General features: G+C 20.0%; 5 protein-coding genes across 5 annotated transcripts; 2 read left to right on the top strand and 3 right to left on the bottom strand. All coding sequences in view use genetic code 6, as the record gives it.

Moving 5' to 3' along the window:
• Positions 1–337: 337 nt before the first annotated feature.
• On the bottom strand, positions 338–6287 carry TTHERM_000625971 (kinase domain protein; the record flags this gene model as incomplete). The annotated part of the gene is made up of 18 exons (XM_012798481.1): positions 338–458; positions 719–808; positions 1054–1143; positions 1402–1491; positions 1752–1841; positions 2117–2206; positions 2468–2557; positions 2814–2903; positions 3164–3253; positions 3514–3603; positions 3865–3954; positions 4216–4305; positions 4567–4656; positions 4918–5007; positions 5268–5357; positions 5618–5707; positions 5984–6073; positions 6277–6287. The coding sequence occupies 18 exons, from the start codon at positions 6285–6287 to the stop codon at positions 338–340; spliced, it is 1572 nt and encodes a 523-aa protein (XP_012653935.1).
• A 1325-nt stretch (positions 6288–7612) lies between these two features.
• On the top strand, positions 7613–14108 carry TTHERM_000625960 (kinase domain protein, putative; the record flags this gene model as incomplete). Its single annotated transcript, XM_012798480.1, has 20 exons — positions 7613–7651; positions 7709–7761; positions 8007–8096; positions 8292–8381; positions 8674–8763; positions 9064–9153; positions 9276–9365; positions 9674–9763; positions 10040–10129; positions 10434–10523; positions 10813–10836; positions 11075–11167; positions 11466–11555; positions 11835–11924; positions 12149–12238; positions 12526–12615; positions 13007–13096; positions 13394–13483; positions 13752–13841; positions 14018–14108. 20 exons carry the CDS (start codon positions 7613–7615, stop codon positions 14106–14108), a joined length of 1650 nt encoding a protein of 549 aa, XP_012653934.1.
• A 1246-nt stretch (positions 14109–15354) lies between these two features.
• Positions 15355–16564, top strand: TTHERM_00625950 (hypothetical protein; the record flags this gene model as incomplete). The annotated part of the gene is made up of 2 exons (XM_001019479.3): positions 15355–15589; positions 15681–16564. 2 exons carry the CDS (start codon positions 15355–15357, stop codon positions 16562–16564), a joined length of 1119 nt encoding a protein of 372 aa, XP_001019479.1.
• Positions 16565–17620: 1056 nt separating this feature from the next.
• Positions 17621–18263, bottom strand: TTHERM_000625949 (hypothetical protein; the record flags this gene model as incomplete). The annotated part of the gene is made up of 2 exons (XM_012798479.1): positions 17621–18030; positions 18092–18263. The coding sequence occupies 2 exons, from the start codon at positions 18261–18263 to the stop codon at positions 17621–17623; spliced, it is 582 nt and encodes a 193-aa protein (XP_012653933.1).
• Positions 18264–20842: 2579 nt separating this feature from the next.
• TTHERM_00625970 (hypothetical protein) lies at positions 20843–21677 on the bottom strand (the record flags this gene model as incomplete). Its single annotated transcript, XM_001019481.2, has 3 exons — positions 20843–20852; positions 20924–21509; positions 21659–21677. The coding sequence occupies 3 exons, from the start codon at positions 21675–21677 to the stop codon at positions 20843–20845; spliced, it is 615 nt and encodes a 204-aa protein (XP_001019481.2).
• Positions 21678–22290: the final 613 nt, after the last annotated feature.

Genomic DNA, 22290 nt, shown 5'->3' with positions numbered 1-22290 from the left:
ACGGTATTATTCAAACATTTTATATTTATTCATCCTTTTTTCACCAATTGTTTATCATAATAAATCAAAGACAACTAATCTTTTTGATTTACGACACTTGCTTATTCCTTTGAATTTTTAATATTCATTCATTGAGTTAGCACTTTTATAATAAATTTGTGTAAATTATTAATAAATATCAAAATAGAATAAACTTTTAAATTAAAAATTATTCTTTAAATTAATAAATAAAATATTATTAGTTGAATAAAAAAGATAAAAAAATAAAATAAATAAAACATATCAAATAAATTCAAAGAGATTTTTTGTTTTATATTCATTTTTTTTGTTTAAAATATCACAATCCAAAACAAATAAACTGTTTTTACCTAAGGTCAAGTGTCAAATTTGAGAGATTAATGCAATTTGCTAAAGCAGAACCTAAGCCTGATGCACCCATTGCATCAATTTAATTGTAACTTTTTAAATATTGAAGAAAAAATATATCATTAAATAGTTAATTAGAAGGAAAAAATGGAGAAAAAATATGAAATAATTAGATTAATTAATTGATAATAAAAGCAAAATTTGAAAATAAAATGATGAGCTAAATTAACAAAGAAAGAAAGAACAAAAAAAGCAAGCACAATAAAAAGAAAAAGAAAAAAGAGCTTTATTGTTTTAAATTAGTTTTTATAATTAAAAATATCACAATCCAAAACAAATAAATTGTTTTTACCTAAGGTTAAGTTTCAAATTTGAGAGATTAATGCAATTTTCTAAAGCAGAACCTAAGCTTGATGCACCCATTGCACCAATTTAATTGTCACTTTTTAAATATTGAAGAAAAAATATATCATTAAAATGGTTAATTAGAAGGAAAAAATGAAGAAAAAATATGAAATAATAAGATTAATTAATTGATAATAAAGGCAAAATTTGAAAATAAAATGATGAGCTAAATTAACAAAAGAAAGAAAGAACAAAAAAGAAAAAGAAAAAAGAGCTTTGTCGTTTTAAATTAGTTTTTATAATTAAAAATATCACAATCCAAAACAAATAAACTGTTTTTACCTAAGGCCAAGTTTCAAATTTGAGAGATTAATGCAATTTGCTAAAGCAGGACCTAAGCCTGATACACCTTCATCACCAATTTTATTGCCACTTTTTAAATATTGAAGAAAAAATATATTATTAAATAGTTATTTAGAATGAAAAAATGAAGAAAAAATATAAAATGATAAGATTAATTAATTGATAATAAAAGCAAAATTTGAAAAAAAATGATGAGCTAAATTAACAAAGAAAGAAAGAACAAAAAAGCAAGCACAATAAAAAGAAAAAGAAAAAAGAGCTTTGTTGTTTTAAATTAGTTTTTATAATTAAAAATATCACAATCCAAAACAAATAAACTGTTTTTACCTAAGGTAAAGTGTCAAATTTGAGAGATTAATGCAATTTGCTAAAGCATAACCTAAGCCTGATGCACCTTTATCATCAATTTAATTGTAACTTTTTAAATATTGAAGAAAACATATATCATTAAATAGTTAATTAGAAGGAAAAAATGAACAAAAAATTTGAAATAATAAGATTAATTAATTGATAATTAAGGCAAAATTTAAAAATGAAAAGATGAGCTAAATTAACAAAGAAAGTAAGAACAAAAAAAGCAAGCATAATAAAAAGAAAAAGAAAAAAGAGCTTTGTTGTTTTAAATTAGTTTTTATAATTAAAAATATCACAATCCAAAACAAATAAACTGTTTTTACCTAAGGTCAAGTTTCAAATTTGAGAGATTAATGCAATTTGCTAAAGCAGAACCTAAGCCTGATCCACCTTAATCACCAATTTCATTCCAACTTTTTAAATATTGAAGAAAAAATATATCATTAAATAGTTAATTAGAAGGAAAAAATGAACAAAAAATTTGAAATAATAAGATTAATTAATTGATAATTAAGGCAAAATTTGAAAATAAAATGATGAGCTAACTTAACAAAGAAAGAAAGAAAGAAAGAAAGAAAGAACAAAAAAAGCAAGCACAATAAAAAGAAAAAGAAAAAAGAGTTTATTGTTTTTAATTAGTTTTTATAATTAAAAATATCACAATCCAAAACAAATAAACTGTTTTTACCTAAGGTCAAGTGTCAAATTTGAGAGATTAATGCAATTTGCTAAAGCAGAACCTAAGCCTGATGCACCCATTGCACCAATTTAATTGTCACTTTTTAAATATTGAAGAAAAAATATATCATTAAATAGTTAATTAGAAGGAAAAAATGAAGAAAAAATATGAAATAATAAGATTAATTAATTGATAATAAAGGCAAAATTTGAAAATAAAATGATGAGCTAAATTAACAAAAGAAAGAAATAACAAAAAAAGCAAGCACAATAAAAAGAAAAAGAAAAAAGAGCTTTGTTGTTTTAAATTAGTTTTTATAATTAAAAATATCACAATCCAAAACAAATAAATTGTTTTTACCGAAGGACAAGTTTCAAATTTGAGAGATTAATGCAATTTGCTAAAGCAGAACCTAAGCCTGATGCACCTTCATCACCAATTTAATTACCACTTTTTAAATATTGAAGAAAAAATATATCATTAAATAGTTAATTAGAAGGAAAAAATGAAGAAAAAATATGAAATAATAAGATTAATTAATTGATAATATAAGCAAAATTTGAAAATAAAATGATGAGCTAAATTGACAAAGAAAGAACAAAAAAAGCAAGCACAATAAAAAGAAAAAGAAAAAAGAGCTTTATTGTTTTAAATTAGTTTTTATAATTAAAAATATCACAATCCAAAACAAATAAATTGTTTTTACCGAAGGCTAAGTTTCAAATTTGAGAGATTAATGCAATTTGCTAAAGCAGAACCTAAGCCTTATGCACCCATTGCACCAATTTTATTTGAACTTTTTAAATATAGAAGAAAAAATATATCATTAAATAGTTAATTAGAAGGAAAAAATGAATAAAAAATATGAAATAATAAGATTAATTAATTAATAATAAAGGCAAAATTTGAAAATAAAATGATGAGCTAAATTAACAAAGAAAGAAAGAACAAAAAAAGCAAGCACAATAAAAAGAAAAATAAATTAGAGCTTTGTTGTTTTAAATTAGTTTTTATAATTAAAAATATCATAATCCAAAACAAATAAACTGTTTTTACCAAAGGCCAAGTTTCAAATTTGAGAGATTAATGCAATTTGCTAAAGCAGAACCTAAGCCTGATGCACCCATTTCACCAATTTAATTGCTACTTTTTAAATATGGAAGAAAAAATATATCATTAAATAGTTAATTAGAAGGAAAAAATGAACAAAAAATTTGAAATAATAAGATTAATTAATTGATAATTAAGGCAAAATTTGAAAATATAATGATGAGCTAAATTAACAAAGAAAGAAAGAACAAAAAAAGCAAGCACAATAAACAGAAAAAGAAAAAAGAGCTTTATTATTTTAAATTAGTTTTTATAATTAAAAATATCACAATCCAAAACAAATAAACTGTTTTTACCTAAGGTTAAGTTTCAAATTTGAGAGATTAATATAATTTGCTAAAGCAGAACCTAAGCCTGATCCACCTTAATCACCAATTTCATTCCAACTTTTTAAATATTGAAGAAAAAATATATCATTAAATAGTTAATTAGAAGGAAAAAATGAACAAAAAATTTGAAATAATAAGATTAATTAATTGATAATTAAGGCAAAATTTGAAAATATAATGATGAGCTAAATTTAAAAAAGAAAGAAAGAACAAAAAAAGCAAGCACAATAAACAGAAAAAGAAAAAAGAGCTTTATTGTTTTAAATTAGTTTTTATAATTAAAAATATCACAATCCAAAACAAATAAACTGTTTTTACCTAAGGTCAAGTGTCAAATTTGAGAGATTAATGCAATTTGCTAAAGCAGAACCTAAGCCTGATGCACCCATTGCACCAATTTAATTGTCACTTTTTAAATATTGAAGAAAAAATATATCATTAAATAGTTAATTAGAAGGAAAAAATGAAGAAAAAATATGAAATAATAAGATTAATTAATTGATAATAAAAGCAAAATTTGAAAATAAAATGATGAGCTAAATTAACAAAAGAAAGAAAGAACAAAAAAAGTAAGCACAATAAAAAGAAAAAGAAAAAAGAGATTTATTGTTTTAAATTAGTTTTTATAATTAAAAATATCACAATCCAAAATTAATAAACTGTTTTTACCGAAGGTCAAGTGTCAAATTTGGGAGATTAATGCAATTTGCTAAAGCAGAACCTAAGCCTGATGCACCCATTTCACCAATTTAATTGCCACTTTTTAAATATTGAAGAAAAAATATATCATTAAATAGTTAATTAGAAGGAAAAAAATGAATAAAAAATATGAAGTAATAAGATTAATTAATTGATAATAAAGGCAAAATTTGAAAATAAAATGATGAGCTAAATTAACAAAGAAAGAAAGAACAAAAAAAGCAAGCACAATAAAAAGAAAAAGAAAAAAGAGCTTTATTGTTTTTAATTAGTTTTTATAATTAAAAATATCACAATCCAAAACAAATAAACTGTTTTTACCAAAGGCCAAGTTTCAAATTTGAGAGATTAATGCAATTTGCTAAAGCAGAACCTAAGCCTGATGCACCCATTTCACCAATTTAATTGCCACTTTTTAAATATGGAAGAAAAAATATATCATTAAATAGTTAATTAGAAGGAAAAAATGAAGAAAAAATATGAAATAATAAGATTAATTAATTGATAATAAAGGCAAAATTTGAAAATAAAATGATGAGCTAAATTAACAAAAGAAAGAAAGAACAAAAAAAGCAAGCACAATAAAAAGAAAAAGAAAAAAGAGCTTTATTGTTTTAAATTAGTTTTTATAATTAAAAATATCACAATCCAAAACAAATAAATTGTTTTTACCGAAGGCCAAGTTTCAAATTTGAGAGATTAATGCAATTTGCTAAAGCAGAACCTAAGCCTGATGCACCTATTTCACCAATTTAATTGCCACTTTTTAAATATGGAAGAAAAAATATATCATTAAATAGTTAATTAGAAGGAAAAAATGAAGAAAAAATATGAAATAATAAGATTAATTAATTAATAATAAAGGCAAAATTTGAAAATAAAATGATGAGCTAAATTAACAAAGAAAGAAAGAACAAAAAAAGCAAGCACAATAAAAAGAAAAAGAAAAAAGAGCTTTATTGTTTTAAATTAGTTTTTATAATTAAAAATATCACAATCCAAAACAAATAAACTGTTTTTACCTAAGGTCAAGTGTCAAATTTGAGAGATTAATGCAATTTGCTAAAGCAGAACCTAAGCTTGATGCACCCATTGCACCAATTTAATTGTCACTTTTTAAATATTGAAGAAAAAATATATCATTAAATAGTTAATTAGAAGGAAAAAATGAACAAAAAATATGAAATAATAAGATTAATTAATTGATAATAAAGGCAAAATTTGAAAATAAAATGATGAGCTAAATTAACAAAACAAGAAAGAACAAAAAAAGCAAGCATAATAAACAGAAAAAGAAAAAAGAGCTTTATTGTTTTAAATTAGTTTTTATAATTAAAAATATCACAATCCAAAACAAATAAACTGTTTTTACATAAGGTCAAGTTTCAAATTTGAGAGATTAATGCAATTTACTAAAGCAGAACCTAAGCCTGATGCACCTATTGCACCAATTTAATTGTCACTTTTTAAATATAGAAGAAAAAATATATCATTAAATAGTTAATTAGAAGGAAAAAATGAACAAAAAATTTAAAATAATAAGATTAATTAATTGATAATTAAGGCAAAATTTGAAAATAAAATGATGAGCTAACTTAACAAAGAAAGAAAGAAAGAAAGAAAGAAAGAACAAAAAAAGCAAGCACAATAAAAAGAAAAAGAAAAAAGAGCTTTATTGTTTTAAATTAGTTTTTATAATTAAAAATATCACAATCCAAAATTAATAAACTGTTTTTACCGAAGGTCAAGTGTCAAATTTGAGAGATTAATGCAATTCGCTAAAGCAGAACCTAAGCCTGATCCACCTTAATCACCAATTTCATTCCAACTTTTTAAATAAAATGAATAAAAAATATGAAATAATAAGATTAATTAATTGATAATAAAGGCAAAATTTGAAAATAAAATGATGAGCTAAATTAACAAAGAAAGAACAAAAAAAGCAAGCACAGTAAAAAGAAAAAGAAAAAAGAGTTTATTGTTTTTAATTAGTTTTTATAATTAAAAATATCACAATCCAAAATTATATACTAGTTTTTCATTTTATAAAATTAAAATTTTTAATATTTTTTATGAAATTTTTTCTATCCTAGATTTTTAAAATTTATTTTTTTTCAAAAAAAATGATATGTTATGCTTTCTAAAAATTATCTTTATTTAAAATGTGATTTAGATATAAATTAAATAGGTATTTCACTATAGTTAATTAGGAGGAAAAAATGAAGAAAAAATATGAAATAATAAGATTAAATAATAATTAATAAAATTAACAAAAAATTAAAAAATATGAAATCATAATAAAAAGAAAAAGGAAAACAAATCAAATAAATTAAAAGAACTTTAATGTTTTAAATTAACTATTATAATTAAAAATATTATAATATAAAACAAATAAATAGCTTTTATTAAGTGTAAGTTTTAATAGCAAAAATGAAGAAAAAATATCAAATAATAAAAAATGAATAATAAGTAAATAATTAAAAATTGAAATGAAAATTAAGTTAAAATTGCTAAAAAATTCAAGTTTTAATAAAAATCAATGAATAATGATGATAATTTCTTTTATAAATAATTTATTCAAACAAATTTAAAATAAAATAAACAAAAAATATTAATAATAATAAAAATAATATTTTTTAATTAAATATACCTCAGATCAATATGGAGAACCTAATGAGATAAAAATGAAGAGCTTTTAAACTTTTTTATTAATTTATATAAATTTAAAAGTTATTAATAATAAAATTAATAATTACTTTTTCTAATTTATAATATTTTTTAATCTATTAGATCATTTATTTTTTTTTTTCAAAAATATTGAATAGCAGTTTATGAAATTTAATTAATAAATTAATTATAAATGGATAAAAAGAACAAATAAATATAATAATTAATTAATTATCAGATATTGATTTATTTATTTTGTTTTATGAAGAGATATCACATTCACTATTTAAACTTAATATTTTTATTTTAAACATATACTTAAAAATATAGTAGGAATTAAAGACGGCCAGTTATTTATTTAGTAATATTTGAAAAAAACCTGGTAGTTAATGTTCTTAAGTATTATAAAAATAATGTTAATCAGTAGTTTTTTCAATAGATTTTAGTATATTTTTCTATAAATTTTAAGTATAACCTTCTAATACCAAATACACATCATTTATATTTGATTTAATTCATATCATAATTGATTGTTGTCTATGAAGATTATCTATCTATTTATCTATCTATCCTCCAAAAAATAGGCACTTATTAAAATTAATTTGATATATTAATTAAATTTATTGATATCCTTAAAATTAATTAAATTTCCATAAATTAACAACTATTGAATATTTTAGAAAAATAAAAAATAAAATAAATGATATAATAGAATAACTATTTTGAAGATCTATAATAAGTAAATATTAATTTTTTTATTAATATTAATTAAATTTATTTTTCTGAATAAAAAAAGTTTTTAAGCTCTTCACTTTAATCATTCTAGGATCTCCACATTAATCTGAATTAGTATATTTGATTTATTATTATAAATATATTTTTTTAATGTTTACATGATTTTCAATATTATTTTAATAATTAAAATTATCATTTATATTCATTCTGTTTTATATTTACACTAATATTTTTTAATTAATTTAAATTTATTTTCATTCAATTTTTATTTTAATTATTTATTTCTTTATATTTTTTCTTCATTTTATCTTTCTAACTAACTAATTAACTATATATAATATTCTTCAATATTTAAAAAGGTTTTATTAAATTTGTGTAAATGGTGCAATAGATTTAGGTTCTGGTTTAGGAAAATGCACTAATCTCTCAAATTTGACACTTTAACTAAGGTAAAAACACTTTATTTGTTTTGTTTTTTATTGTGATATTTTTGAATAAAATAATGAATTTATGACAATATAATTATAACTATATAACTCATTCTTTTATTTATTATAAATTAATTTCTTATTAAATCATATTTTTTCTTCACTTTTTCCTTCTAGCTAGCCAGTTAAATTTATTTTTGTTCTTCAATATATAAGGGAAAATTTAATTGGTGATAAAGGTGCATCAGGATTAAGCTCTGGTTTAGAAAAGTGCACTAATCTCTCAAATTTGAAGCTTGATCTATCGTAAAAAAATTTTACTTATGTTTAGATATAAAAATGAATTTAAAACAAAACTCTTTTAATTTATTTATTAGTTTTTTATTTGATTTATTTTCTTTTTTCCCCTATTCAGCTTCATTTTATTTATTATTTGCTTGTTTGTTTGTTAATTTAACTCTTTTTTTAATTTTCAAATTTGCTTTTATTATTATTTATTTATGAAATAATTAATTTCTTATTATTTCATATTTTTTCTTCATTTTTTCCAACTAACTAACTCATTAACTTAAAATTTGTTCATCAATATTTTAAAAAGTTTTAATGAAATTGGTCATCTTGGTGTATCAGATTTAGCTTCTGCCTTAGTAAAGTGTACTAATCTCTCCAATTTGACACTTGATCTCAAGTAAAAAATGTTTATTTGTTTTATTTTGTATTAATATATTTTTGAATTTAAAAATGAATTTAAATAATATTTTGGCTGACTCTCTCTTTTAATTTATTAATTAGTTTTTATTTGATTTAATTTTCTTTTTATTATTTTCTTTGTCTGTTTGTTAATTTAACTCATTTTTTTAATTTTCAACTTTTGATTATATTATTTATTAAATCATTTCTTAATATTTCATATTTTTCTTCAATTTTTCCTTCTAACTTACTAACTAAATAACTAATTAACTATATATTTTTCTTCACTATTTAAAAGGTATAATCAAATTAATACAGTTGGTGTATCAAGCTTAAGTTATGGTTTAGGAAATTGCACTAATCTCTCAAATTTGGCACTTGATCTAACGTAAAAATAGTTTAATTCTTTTATGTGATATTTTTGAATATAATAATGAGTTTAAGATAATATAACTACTAACTTTATTAATTTATTTATAACTATTTATTTTTTCTTCAATATTTAAAAAGTAAAAATGAAATTTGTGATGAAGGTCTATCAGGATTAGGTTTAGGCTTAGGGAAATGCATTAAACTCTCAAATTTGACACTTGATCTAAGGTAAAATTAGTTTATTTATTTTATTTTGATATTTTTGAATATATATAATAATGAGTTTCTGACAATATAGCTAGCTCTTTTAATTAATTAATTAATTTATTTATTAGCTTTTTTTTTGATTTATTTTTCTTAACATAATTATGCTTGTTATTTTTATATATTCTTTTTTTTGTTAATTTAATTAATTTTTTGATTTTTTTTTTTCATTTAAAATTAATAAATTAATAATTTTATTTCTAATCATTTCATATTTTTCTTTATTTTTTCCTTCTAATAGATTAATTAGCTATATATCTTTATTTAAAAAGTTTTAATTCAATTCGTGCAATCAGTGCATCAGACTTATGTTCTGGCTTAGAAAAATGCGCTAATCTCTCAAATTTGACGCTTATAATTTTGTAAAAATAGTTTATTAATATTGAATATAAAAATAAATTTAAAACAAAAAAATTAATTCTTTTAATTTGCTTATTAGGTTTAAATTTAATTTATTTTTTTTATTCTGTTTATATTTTTTTCTTTTTTATTTGCTAATTTAACTCATTTATTTTTTAATTTAGGCTTTTACTTTTATAATTAAGCTTATAATTAATTTATTTCTTATCATATTTTTTCATTTTTTTTCCTTCTGACTAACTAATTAACTCTTTATATTTTATTAAATATTTAAAAAGTGAAAATTTTATTGGTGATGAAGGTGCATCTGAATTAGGTTTTGGATTAGGGAATTGTACTAATCTTTTGAATTTAACACTTGATCTAAGGTAAAAATAGTTTATTTGTTTTGGATTGTGATATTTTTGATATAAAAATTAATTTAAAACATTAAATAAGTTTTTTAATATATTTATTTATTAGCTTTTTAATAGATTTATTTTTATTTTTTTTTACTCCTGTTGTGTTTTTTTAAATTTATTTATTTATTTGTTTGTTTATTACTTTAACTTATTTTTTCATTTTTAACATTTTATTACTAATTAATTATTTTCTTATTAAATCATATTATTTCTTCATTTTTTCCTTCTAACTGACTAAATTAACTATATTTATTCTTCAATATTTAAAAAGGGGTAATGAAATTGGTGCAACTGGTGCATCAGATTTAGCTTCTGGTTTAGGAAAGTGCACTAATCTTTAAAAATTGACACTTGATCTTATGTAAAAATAGTTTAGTTTTATTGTGATATTTTTCAATATAAAAATGAATTTAAAACAATTTTACTATCTATTTTAATTAATTAATTTATTATATTTTTATTTGATTTAATTTTCTTTTTTTTATCTTTCTTATGCTTTTTATTTATTTATTTATTTCTTAACTTGTTTATTTTTTGTAAATTTAACTTATTTATTTTTTCATTTTTAACATTTAGTTTTATTTCTAATTCATTTCTTATTATTTCGTCTTTTTTCAACTAATTAATCTACTTTTTCAATATTTAAAAAGGTCTAATGAAGGACTTTATCTAAGGTAAAAAACAACTTATTTGTTTTTCACTGTGATATTTTTGAATATAAAATGAATTTAAAGCAATAGAGCTCTTTTAATTTATTTATTTATTAGTTTTTATTGGATTTATTATTATTATTCTAGTTTTTTTTATTTGTTAACTTAACTCATTTTTTCATTTTCAACTTTTACTTTTGCTATTTATCTTTTTTTTTCTAACTAATTAATTAAAAATATATTTTTTCTTCAATATACCAAGGAATAATTATTAAATTGGTGCAATTGGTGCTTCAAGCTTAGGTTATGGTTTAGGAAAGTGCACTAATCTCTCAATTTTGACACTTTATCTAAGGTATAAATAGTTTATTTGTTTTGGATTGTGATATTTTTTAATATAAAAAAGAATTTTAAAACAAATAATATTACTAACCTACTCTTTTAATTAATTTATTAGCTTTTTACTTGATTTATTTATTATTTTTTTATCCTGCTTGTGTTTTTTTTGTTTGCTAATTTAACTCATTTTTTCATTTTCATTTTCAGCTTTTACTTTTATTATTAATTAAATAATTCATTTCTTATTATTTCATAATTTTATTTTTTTTCTTCTCACCAATTAACTATATATTTTTTCTTCATTATTTAATAAGGGAAAATTAAATTGGTAAAGAGGGCGCATCAGGCTTAGGTACTGGTTTAGCAAATTGTACTAATCTCTCAATATTGACACTTGATCTAAAGTAAAAACAGCTTATTTGTTTTCGATTGTGAGTTTTTGAAGTTAAAAATAAAATTAAAACAATATAGCTAACTCTTTTAATTTATTTATTTATTTTTATTTGATTAATTTTTCTCTCTTTTTTTCCTGTGTTTTTTATTTTTTTGCTTATTTATTTTTTAATTTTTAACTTTTGCTTTGATAATAAATTAATTAATTCATTTGTTATTATTTCATATTTTTTCTTCATTTTTTTCTCATAACTAATTAACCTTATATTTTTTCTTAAATATTTAAAAAGGTGTAATCAAATTGGTGCAATTGGTTCATCAGAATTAGTTTCTGCTTTAGGAAAGTGCACTAATCTCTCAAATTTGACAATTGATTTATGGTAAAAACTGTTTATTTGTTTTAGATTGTGATATTTTTGAATAACTTAATTTTTTATTTTCTTCTCTTTTTTTCTGCTTGTACTTTTTTTTATATTTATTTATTTGTTTATTAATTTAACTCGTTTTTTCTTTTTCAATTTTTGTTGTTATTTCTTATTATTTCATCATTTTTTCCTGCTCACTAACTAATTAACTATTTATTTTTTCTTCAATATTTAAAAAGGGAAAATTAAATGGGTGACGAAGGTGCATCAGGATTAGGTTTTAGCTTAGGGAAGTGCACTAATCTCTTAAATTTGACACTCTAACTAAAGTAAAAAGAGTTTATTTGTTTTAGATTGTGATATTATTTAATTTAAAAATAAATATTAAACAATAAAACTAAATAACTCTTTTAATTTATTTATTTACAGCTTTTTATTTCATTCATTTTCTTATTTTTATTATATTTATATTTTTCTTTGTTTTTTTGTTAATTTAATTCATTTTTCCATTTTTAAGAATTGCTTTAATTAATAAATTTCTTATTTTTTTTCTTCATTTTTTCATTCTAACTAACTAACTAATTAACTCTTTATTTTTTCTTAAATATTTAAAAAGTAATAATAAAATTGGTGCTATTGGTGCATCGAATTTATGTTCTGGTTTAGTAAAGTGCACTAATCTTTCAAATTTGACACTTTATCTATGGTAAAAACAGTTTATTTGTTCTGGATTTTGATATTTTTGAATATAAAAATGAATTTAAAACTTTAAAACAGTATTACTAAATAACTCTTTTAATTTATCTATAATCTTAATATTTGATTTATTTTTCTTATGTTTTTTTTTTATTTCTTTGTTTATTAATTAATTATATATATATTACCTTAGAGTACTGCCTTTTTCATGGCTACATACACGAATAATAACAAGCTATATTATTCATTTATTTTTTTGTTTCTTAATTTAACTCATTTATTTTTTTAATTTTGAACTTTTGCTTTTATTATATATATAATTAATTTATTCATTTCTTTTAGTTTCATATTTTTTCCTTATAACTAATTAACCAAATATATTTTTTTTAATATTTAAAAAGTTCTAATGAAATTCATGCAATTACTGAAACAGATTTACATTTTGGTTTAGGAAACTGCACTAATCTCTTAAATTTGGAAATTGATCTTAGGTAAAAACAATTTATTTGTTTTAGACTATAATATTTTTAAATATAAACATGAACTTAAAACAATATCACTAATTAACTAATTAATTTATTTATTTATTAGATTTTGATTTGATTTGATTTATTTTTCTTTATTTTAATTTTGCTTGTGTTTTTTATGTATTTATTTCTATTTTTTGTGTGAGTAAATCGCTTTTTCATTTTCAACTTTTGCTTTTGTAATTACTATTTCATATTTTTTCTTCATTTTTCCTTTTAACTAAGTAATCAACTATAAAAGTTTCTTCAATATTTAAAAAGTTTTAATTAAATTGGTGCAACTGGTGTATCTGGCTTAGGTTATGATTTAGGAAAATGCACTAAACTCTCTAATTTGACACTTAATCTAGCGTAAAAACAGTTTATTTGTATTGAATTATGATATTTTTGAATCTAAAACAAATTAAAAAAATATAACAAACTTTTTTAGTTCATATTTTAGATCTTTATTTTATTTATTTTTCTTTTATTTTTTATTTTTTTGTTTGTTTGTCTTTTAATTTAACTCATTTTTTCATTTACTCTTTTTGCTTATATTATTAATTAATTAATTTCTTATAATTCCATTTTTTTTTTTTTACTGATGCATTAAACTTTTTTTTCTTCAATATTTAAAAAGGTATAATAAAATTGGTTTAATTGGTGCATCAAATTTAGGTTCTGATTTATTAAAGTGCACTAATCTTCAAAAATTGACACTTGATCTAAGGTAAAGACAGTTTGTTTATTTGATTTGGATAGTGATATTTTAAATGTAAAAATGAATTCAAAACAATATAACTAAGTCATTGAAAATTCTTATTATTTTCTTTAATTTTTAATTGTACTAAAGTTTTTTATTCTATTTATTTATTATTAATATTTTACTTTAATTTATATTAAAAGAGAAAACTAAATCTATGAATCATAATAGATTAATGCAAAGTGCCTTAAATTAAAAAGACTAATTACCTTAAATATTGATCTTAAATATTGATTGGTGATAAAAAAAGGTGAAATCAGACGAATGAATAAATATAAATATATTTGAATACATTTTATAAAAATGTTTTATATTTTAATATTCTGCTATCATATAAATTAACTTAAAATATAGTTAGATAGATAGATAGATTTTTTATTATTTTTATATTTATATAAATCACATTTTGGGAAGTTAAGTTAATAAATAGATTACTTACTAACCAAAAGAAAATTATTATTTAAATATTGAATAATTATTAATTTTGTAATTTTTAATACATTCTATTTGAAAAGTTGAATTATTTTAATTTATATTTTAGTAATTAAATACATTTTAAACTTATTATGAATGTTGAAATAAAAATGCTAAGAATTAATTTCCTTTTTTTTATAAGATTTATTAATAGAAAATAGCAAAGCAATTTCTTAAAATCTTAAATAAAGACCTATTTTTTAATAAATAAGGTACTTTTAGGCTTCAAAAATTTTTAAAAGGAGACAAAAAATTAGGAAGAGAAGGCCTTAGTTAATTAAATAATACAATAATTTAATTTTCATTGTGGTGTAAATGTTATTTTAGTTGGTATTCAATTTATTCTAATATCACAGTCCTTGAACATATATATTATTTAGTTATGATCAACTTACTATCCATTGACACATTTTTAGTTTACTTTTTTAATCTTTACATTATTATTTACAAAACATTTTAATAAATGGGAAAGAAAAAAACAAATTATTTATTTATATTTAGTGGTAAGATATATATCTATTTTTGTATTTTACATTTCAATGAATTATTTAAAGAAATATTGCTTATCTTGATTTGAAATACCTTTTTTATATGATGATCTATTATTATAAATTTTATTATATAAAAATGAATTATCTTTTGAATAAAAAATGAATTTAATTGATTTTATTTAATTCATAATATTATTTCAATAGAAAAAATAATTATTTATTTTAAATTAAAAATTGTATTTGTTTGTTTGTTTTGATAATCTATTAATTGATTATAAAAGAAACTGCTTGAGCTAAATCTTTTGATAATTGATATAAAGAAAATTTAGAGTTATATTTCAAATTTATATAACAAATAAATAAAATATCAGTTTAAGGCAAATTATTAGGTAAATAAATAGTCTTCAACTTAAGTAATATCTAAAATTTAAGTACAAGATTTAGGAACCCTATAACAAAGAGGAATATAGCCATTCATTCAATCAATCAATCAGTGATTCTATCTGCTTGTAAATATGAATCAGATTGATGCTCATAAATTAACAATTATTCTTAGAGACGCTACAGAGAGATTAACTTTTCTAGATACTATCAACAGATAAGATGATCTATCTTCAGAATTAGCAGGTTATGAAATATCCAAGTTGTTGAAAAAGCAGAAAAATTTAGAAAATTAATACGCCGATTTAGTTTAGCTTCGTACTTCATTAACTGGCATTTAAAATAAAAAGAACCTCATTGAAACTCAAAGTAATAAATAATTTATATTTATTTTTTACAAATTCATTTTAAATAATGAAACTTTTTTTTATATTGATCATGTCTTAATAATATTTAATAGCAAAGATCGTAGATGTTGCTCAAAATTTAAAGGAAAGTACAAAAAAATTGTGTAGACTGTTTAAAGAAAATCCTGATTTAGAAAGTGATGCATTAAAAGTTAAGAAAGATAGAATATAATTTATGGCAGTTATTGAATAATTAATTTAAATGGTTTAAAATAATTCTTTGACTAAGTTCTAAAGCATGACCACTTTGGAATTAGAAGATCAAGATAGGTTACGTAAGCTAATTTTTAGAGAGAAAGAGCTTTACCAAGAGATAAAAAAACTATAGTTTGACCGTAATCAAGAAAACAAAGAATATGATAATGAATAGAAAGACACTAATTTAAAAATATAAAATTTGAAGGAAAGACTGCTGTATAAAAAGGCTCGTGCTTAATTAAAAAATTAATATAAAGAAAAGGAGGCTAGAGCCGAAGAAGGAACTTAATAACGCATGTATGAATTTGAATAAAAGCAATTAAAGGAGAAGATAAATAATCTTAAATAGAAAACAGACACTGAAAATATGGTGCATGAGTAATTAAGAAACTTTTTGATTGAAAAAGAAGATTAAATCAAGTAAAAGAGTGATGAATGGGCTAAAAAAGTTGAAACTTGCAGAGAACAATTACAAGAAGAAATTGATAGACTCACTGTAGAGAAAGAAAAAAAATAAGAAGAACTCAGGGAATTAAGAGAAAGAGATCAAAAAGAGCAAGAGGAAAAAGATAGAAGAGAGAGGTAGGAATTAGAAGAGGCAGATCGCAAATAGCAAGAAGAACTCGATCAAATTAGATTAGATAATGCTATTAAGCTCATCCAAATAGAGTATCAAGAATGGAAAGATGCTGGTGGTGGAAAGAAAAAGAGAAAGAAAGGCAAAAAGAAAAAGAAATGATTCATAATAATAGATTTACTCAATTAATTATTATGATAAAAATAAATAAATATATTTTATGTTTGTACAATTTAAAATTAGTATTCAAACAAAGAAACAAAAATATTAAGTCAATAAATATTGGCAACTAAATTAATTACTATCTTCATTGTTTTTAAATTATTTTAATTTTTTAAATGAATTTTAATATTTTTAAAATACTTATTTTTTATTTTAAAAAAAACACTTTAAATTTATTTATTGTTTCTTAAAAAAAATAAAATCTTTAAGTAAATTTAATTTAAATTAGGTTTTTAAAATTTTAAAATACAGAAACATAAGAATTTTAATATCTGCAATAGCAGTTTAGAAAAATGAAGTAGCCAGATTTTGCAGCAATTTATTTTATAGTTATAAACCAATATTAGCTTGTAAAAGTCTTTTTGCTCTTCTTAAAAATTAGCTAAATATCAATACAATTTTCTAATAAAAAATAATAATATTAGAATAAAATATTAAGTGTTTAATGGAATTTTTAATTGATTATTTATTTATTTATTTTACAAATATAAAACATATAAAGTTTTATTCCTCACATTTTCATTATATTTCTTTTAATTATCTTAATTTTTTTAAATGAAATTTTTAATTTATTTTATAATAAATGTCAAATAGAATTTTTAAAAGTCTAATATAAAATTATATCTATAGCTTTTTATAAATAAAATAGAATTATTTTTTAAAATTTGCTTTTACAAAGTTAATTTATTTAGAATTACCATATAATTAAGTTTAATTTATGCTTTTAATATACTTTAGTAACTTTAAATTTGAAATAACCTATTTAAAATACCTACATTAATTATTTTAGGGTTATCAAATCTTTTTAATTTTCTCTTTAAATAGAATATTAATTCATAGATTTTTTAGATGGCAGATTCCAATCAGTTTTAACTAATATATTCATTTATTAATTTGCAGAAAATAGCCATTTTACATTATTTATGTTTTTATTATAATGGATTTATTATTTGCAGATTGATTATAATTCGTTTATAATATAATAGAAAGAATATATCAGTCAGTATTTCTTTTTTAAATATGTTTACTATCCACAGGTTTAACTAAAATTCTATAGAAAGATAAAGCATATTAGTTGAATAATCTTGTTAAAAAAATATACTTTCCTAAATTTGTTTTCGCAAATAATAAGAAAAAAAGAATAAATTAAAGTTTAACCATGGAATTTGAGATAGAAGATTTTAACTTCTAATAATAGGAAGAAAAAGAATAAGAAAGATAACAAGATAAAATCATTTAACATGCTGGTTTTTAATGTAGAGCTGCAAACATTATAAAGAATATTTCTGAAGATTATAATTTCATGATTGTTGATGATATGTTTTTATGGAAAGACGCATTTTAGTTATATTACGAAGAGGACTCTACGGGTTTTTGCCCACTTAATAAATATCGACCTCCGATGGCTACTTATATTTAAAAAAATTATGGGTATACAATACACGAAGAGAGCTATCTTGGATTTACTAACCCTCAGGAAATTGAGTGTATTTGCAAAATATTAGAAAGCTTGTAAATAAATAAAGCATATCAAGTTGCTTAGTTTATTAAAGAAGTAATTATACCTAGGTAGTAAAAGAGCTTTTAAGTAAAGCAGAATATATTATTTAAATATCTAAATGATGAAAGTTTAATTCATAACATTTTAAGCAAAAACTTCTAGAGGTCTCTTTCTATGGCCCACTCTTTCTTAGCAAACCTCTCAGAAAATCCAGAAAAAATATTAAAATATTAAATTAAAAAATTTTGTTTCGAAAGTATGTCTCATAAAATCTATTCTAACGGAGGCTCCTTGGGATTTATTAATTTGATATAAGGAAATTACTCTTTTATACAATAAAACTATTAGAATGTTATGGAATATTTGATGTTTTACTCAAGGAATATTAAATTGCCTGAGGTGCTTGATTAAAGAGGAATAATTGATCTTAATATAGCTTTCATGACAGGCTAGTAAGAAATTGATATAAATATTGTTACAGTTGAGGGGTTTACAATTATGGGAAAGTGCAGAATTTTTAATTACCCATTAAGTGAGGTTGAATTGATTGATGGATATAGAGTTTGCGATTACTTATCAGTAGTAGAATTTTCTTTTAATTAAAAAGTTTTAGAAGATTTGCAATAAAAAAGGCAAGAAATCGATCAAAGATTATAAAGCGGCACATTAGATTATTACCCATATGTTGATTCTTTCTACCAAGAAGATAAACTAGGTCGACTTATCGGAGGATATTAATTCATTAAAAAGTTCTATCCAACAGAATACTCTAGTATTAAAAGTAAAGCTAATAAAAAAATAAGTCAATAAGTTGATGATAAAATTAATAAAAAAATATTATATTAAATTAAATAAAAGCTAAATTAGGATTCCAATAATTGTCAATCTTCAAATTCAAATTAAACTTTACAAAATTAAAATACAGAATAGTTTTAAAAGGAATAAGATAATTTAAGTCAATAATTCATTACAAATTAATTAGATTAATTTTAATCTACTCTATACGATTCTGATGATATTTAAAGGTTTTATGATTAATAAAATTAGCAATTTTAAGACTAAAATAATAATAATAATAATAATAATGAAATATATGAATTTATTTAATTTTAAAATCAATTTCCTTAAGAAGAGTCAGATGATCGCTAAAATATATTCCAAATCTAAGATTTTTTTTCAAATTGAAATTAATTTTATTTTTTTTTAAGTAAATTCATTTTTTATTTAAACATATTGAATGTAGTAACTAACTATCAATAAAAAAATTTAAATACTTTTTGATAAATTGCTATTTTTTTGGTAAAAATTTGATTAAATTATTATTCTTTTTGAGTTTCAATAGAAACCTTTAATATGCATTAATGCATAATCTTAAAATTAAAAAAATTAATAAAACAAATGATAAATAAAAAATAGAATAAAAAATACAGAAAATTTATAAAATTATTACTAGTAAGTAGCAAGCAAAATTTTAATAATATTATCATAATAAATTCATTTTCCTAGCAAAGTTAGCATCTAACTAAAATTATACACTATAATTTCCACCCAAAATTTTTGTCTAAATAAATTCAAGTAGAGAGTGCTCACATTCATAGCATTAACACATATCATAGTCATAATCAAAAAATTAACTGTATGGATAGTTGTCTTCAACTTAAGGATCATCTTCATAATTATTTTTATTTTGTGTATAATAATATATAAAAGCTTGCTTGAAACTTGTCAATCTTTTAAATTTTGTGAATATTTAGTTTAAAATTGTTGGTTTAGGGTATTCTTAATCCTGAAAATATTATATTTAACTAATTCTTTCAAAATTCAATGAAGAAAATTACAATTCTCTAAATTTATCATTGTCTATTCTATCTCTATTTTATATATTTATGTAATTATAATTTGAGTAGTCTTAATAAATTTTTATTTTTAAGCTAATTAATTTTGTTTGCTCATTTTTCATTTCAAAATTGTATCTATTTTACTTCAAAAAGCTGTATATACCATTTAAGCTTTAAAAGCTAGCACTTATTTTATTAAGGCTTTCTAAATTTGCTATTAAAGGGAAAGCACTGATTTATGTAAATAGGTTTAGTGAAAGTGTTCTAATTTGATCATAGAAGTTTATGTTTTTCAAACCTTATTAAAATAAATTATTATCAAAAGAGTCTAGCTATGAAGTCTAATCAATATATGATAATTTGAGATTATTAATTATATTTCCGCTTTTTAAAGTGTCCATATAGTGTTGTAAGAAATCTAGCACATTTTCTTATGATTAAAATTCTAAGTTTAACTATTTTCTTTAAATTGTTTCATTTTTTATTGTTTTTAAACTTAAAATTTATGATTCATTTTTTAATTCTGTTTAGTTTAAGAAAAGATTTAAAGCATGAGGTTATTCATAAAATTTATCATTATTTTAAAAGACTAAATTAAAAATTAATTGCTTAAATAATTATGATGTGATATTGAATCCAATTTAAAACAGATTCAATTTATCAAATTAATATTTTTTAAGATAATTTTACATTCTTTCAAAGCATTTAAAAGAAATATTTTATGTTTTAAAGCTTAAAGTTAAATGATACTTTGGTTTTTGAATAATTTTACAAATTTATCTGCTTTCAATTTATTTAAATATCTTGTAATTTTAAAATTCATCTTTTTTTAAAAAGGACTCTACTAGATAAAATCCATCAATATAAAACGATGTCATGTCATTTTTATCTTCGAAATTTAAAGTTATTTAATATTAATTCTAAAGACTGCCATTAGTAAATATTAAATAAGTCTTTTACTTGAAAGATAATGAAACATGACAGTTATCTATTTTATTTTAAATATTTTGCTAAATTATTTTGACAAAATCTATTTAGTTGGATTTTATTTCAAAGGAAAATATCTTTGATTAGAGATCATCAAGAAATATTGATTATTTTTCAGAATATTAAAAGTCAATCTTTAATAAAGAAGAGCTATTTGAAACCATAACTCTTCCTTTGTTGTATTAATAATTGTAACCACCAACTTAAGGATACATTTCTTTGATAAAAAGTAAAAATTGTTTAGCTTTTTTATGAGTGATATTATTTCCTAATAAATGAATGGTAACATCTTTTAATTTTCTTTCTGAAATAGCATTTTAAAGAGCATTAACTAGGGTGTTATTCATATCTGTTTTTTCAAAATGTAAAATGAGCATAGTTAAGTTGGGTAATGAATTTATAAGCTTTGTTAAAGAACATAATTCATTAATTTTTTGATTCTTTAAAGAAATTTTTAAAGATGTAATTTCAACTATTTACTGAGAGAATCTACTTGAAAATGAATCCAACTCCTTCAGACTTTCTATATTTATCATAATCACTTTTATTTTTTATTTTACTATTCATATAATTTTGGAAAACAAATATTTGATCTTAAAGTTCAATCTTAAAGTGGCTAATTTAATTAATGTGATATTGTAATCATTAAAAATTAATTCTTTTATTAATTTTTATAGCATCTATTTAAAAAAAAAAAATTTCAACCACCTTTTAATTACTAAATCATCTATCAAGATTTTTTAATAATTTAATTTAAGTAAAATTGTAATCCTTATAATTTAATTCTTTTATTAATTTTTATGGCATCTATTTTTTAAATAAATTGATTTCAGCCACATTTTAATAACTAAATTATCTATCAAGATTTTTAAAGACAATTTTAATGAAATAAATTTAAGTTAATTCTAAACTCAATCAGCTTTATATCCAAAATTTATCATCAATGCCATTCTATAAAGAATTTAAAAAGTTAAATAAATGATAAAGCGATAAGGTAATTTATAAACTGTGAATCCTCATTAGTTAAGAGAAAATTATAAGATAAACATTTTTCTTTAAAAATTAGATAATTTTGGAGAAAAAAAGAGGAAGAGGTTACCTTAATAAATGAGGATTGATAGTATACAAAATTTTAAAAGTCTTTCTTAGAAGAAAAAAAATGATAAAATTATTTATTAACTTTTTATTTAAAATAAATATTTAATAATAAATTCAAACTTTCTTTTATATAAAACTGTGTCATTTTTCTAAATTTTAAATAATTTCCTATTATATATTTATATTATTTGTTTTAATTATTTAGCCTTAAACGAACAAAGCTAAAACAATTTTAAAATTTT

The sequence above is a fragment of the Tetrahymena thermophila genome, assembly GCF_000189635.1.
Source record: "Tetrahymena thermophila SB210 genomic scaffold scf_8254584, whole genome shotgun sequence".
In the NCBI taxonomy this organism is placed as follows: Eukaryota; Ciliophora; class Oligohymenophorea; order Hymenostomatida; family Tetrahymenidae; genus Tetrahymena; species Tetrahymena thermophila.
The sequence above is the reverse complement of the archived record's forward strand: the minus strand, read 5'-3'. Positions and strand labels throughout refer to the sequence as shown.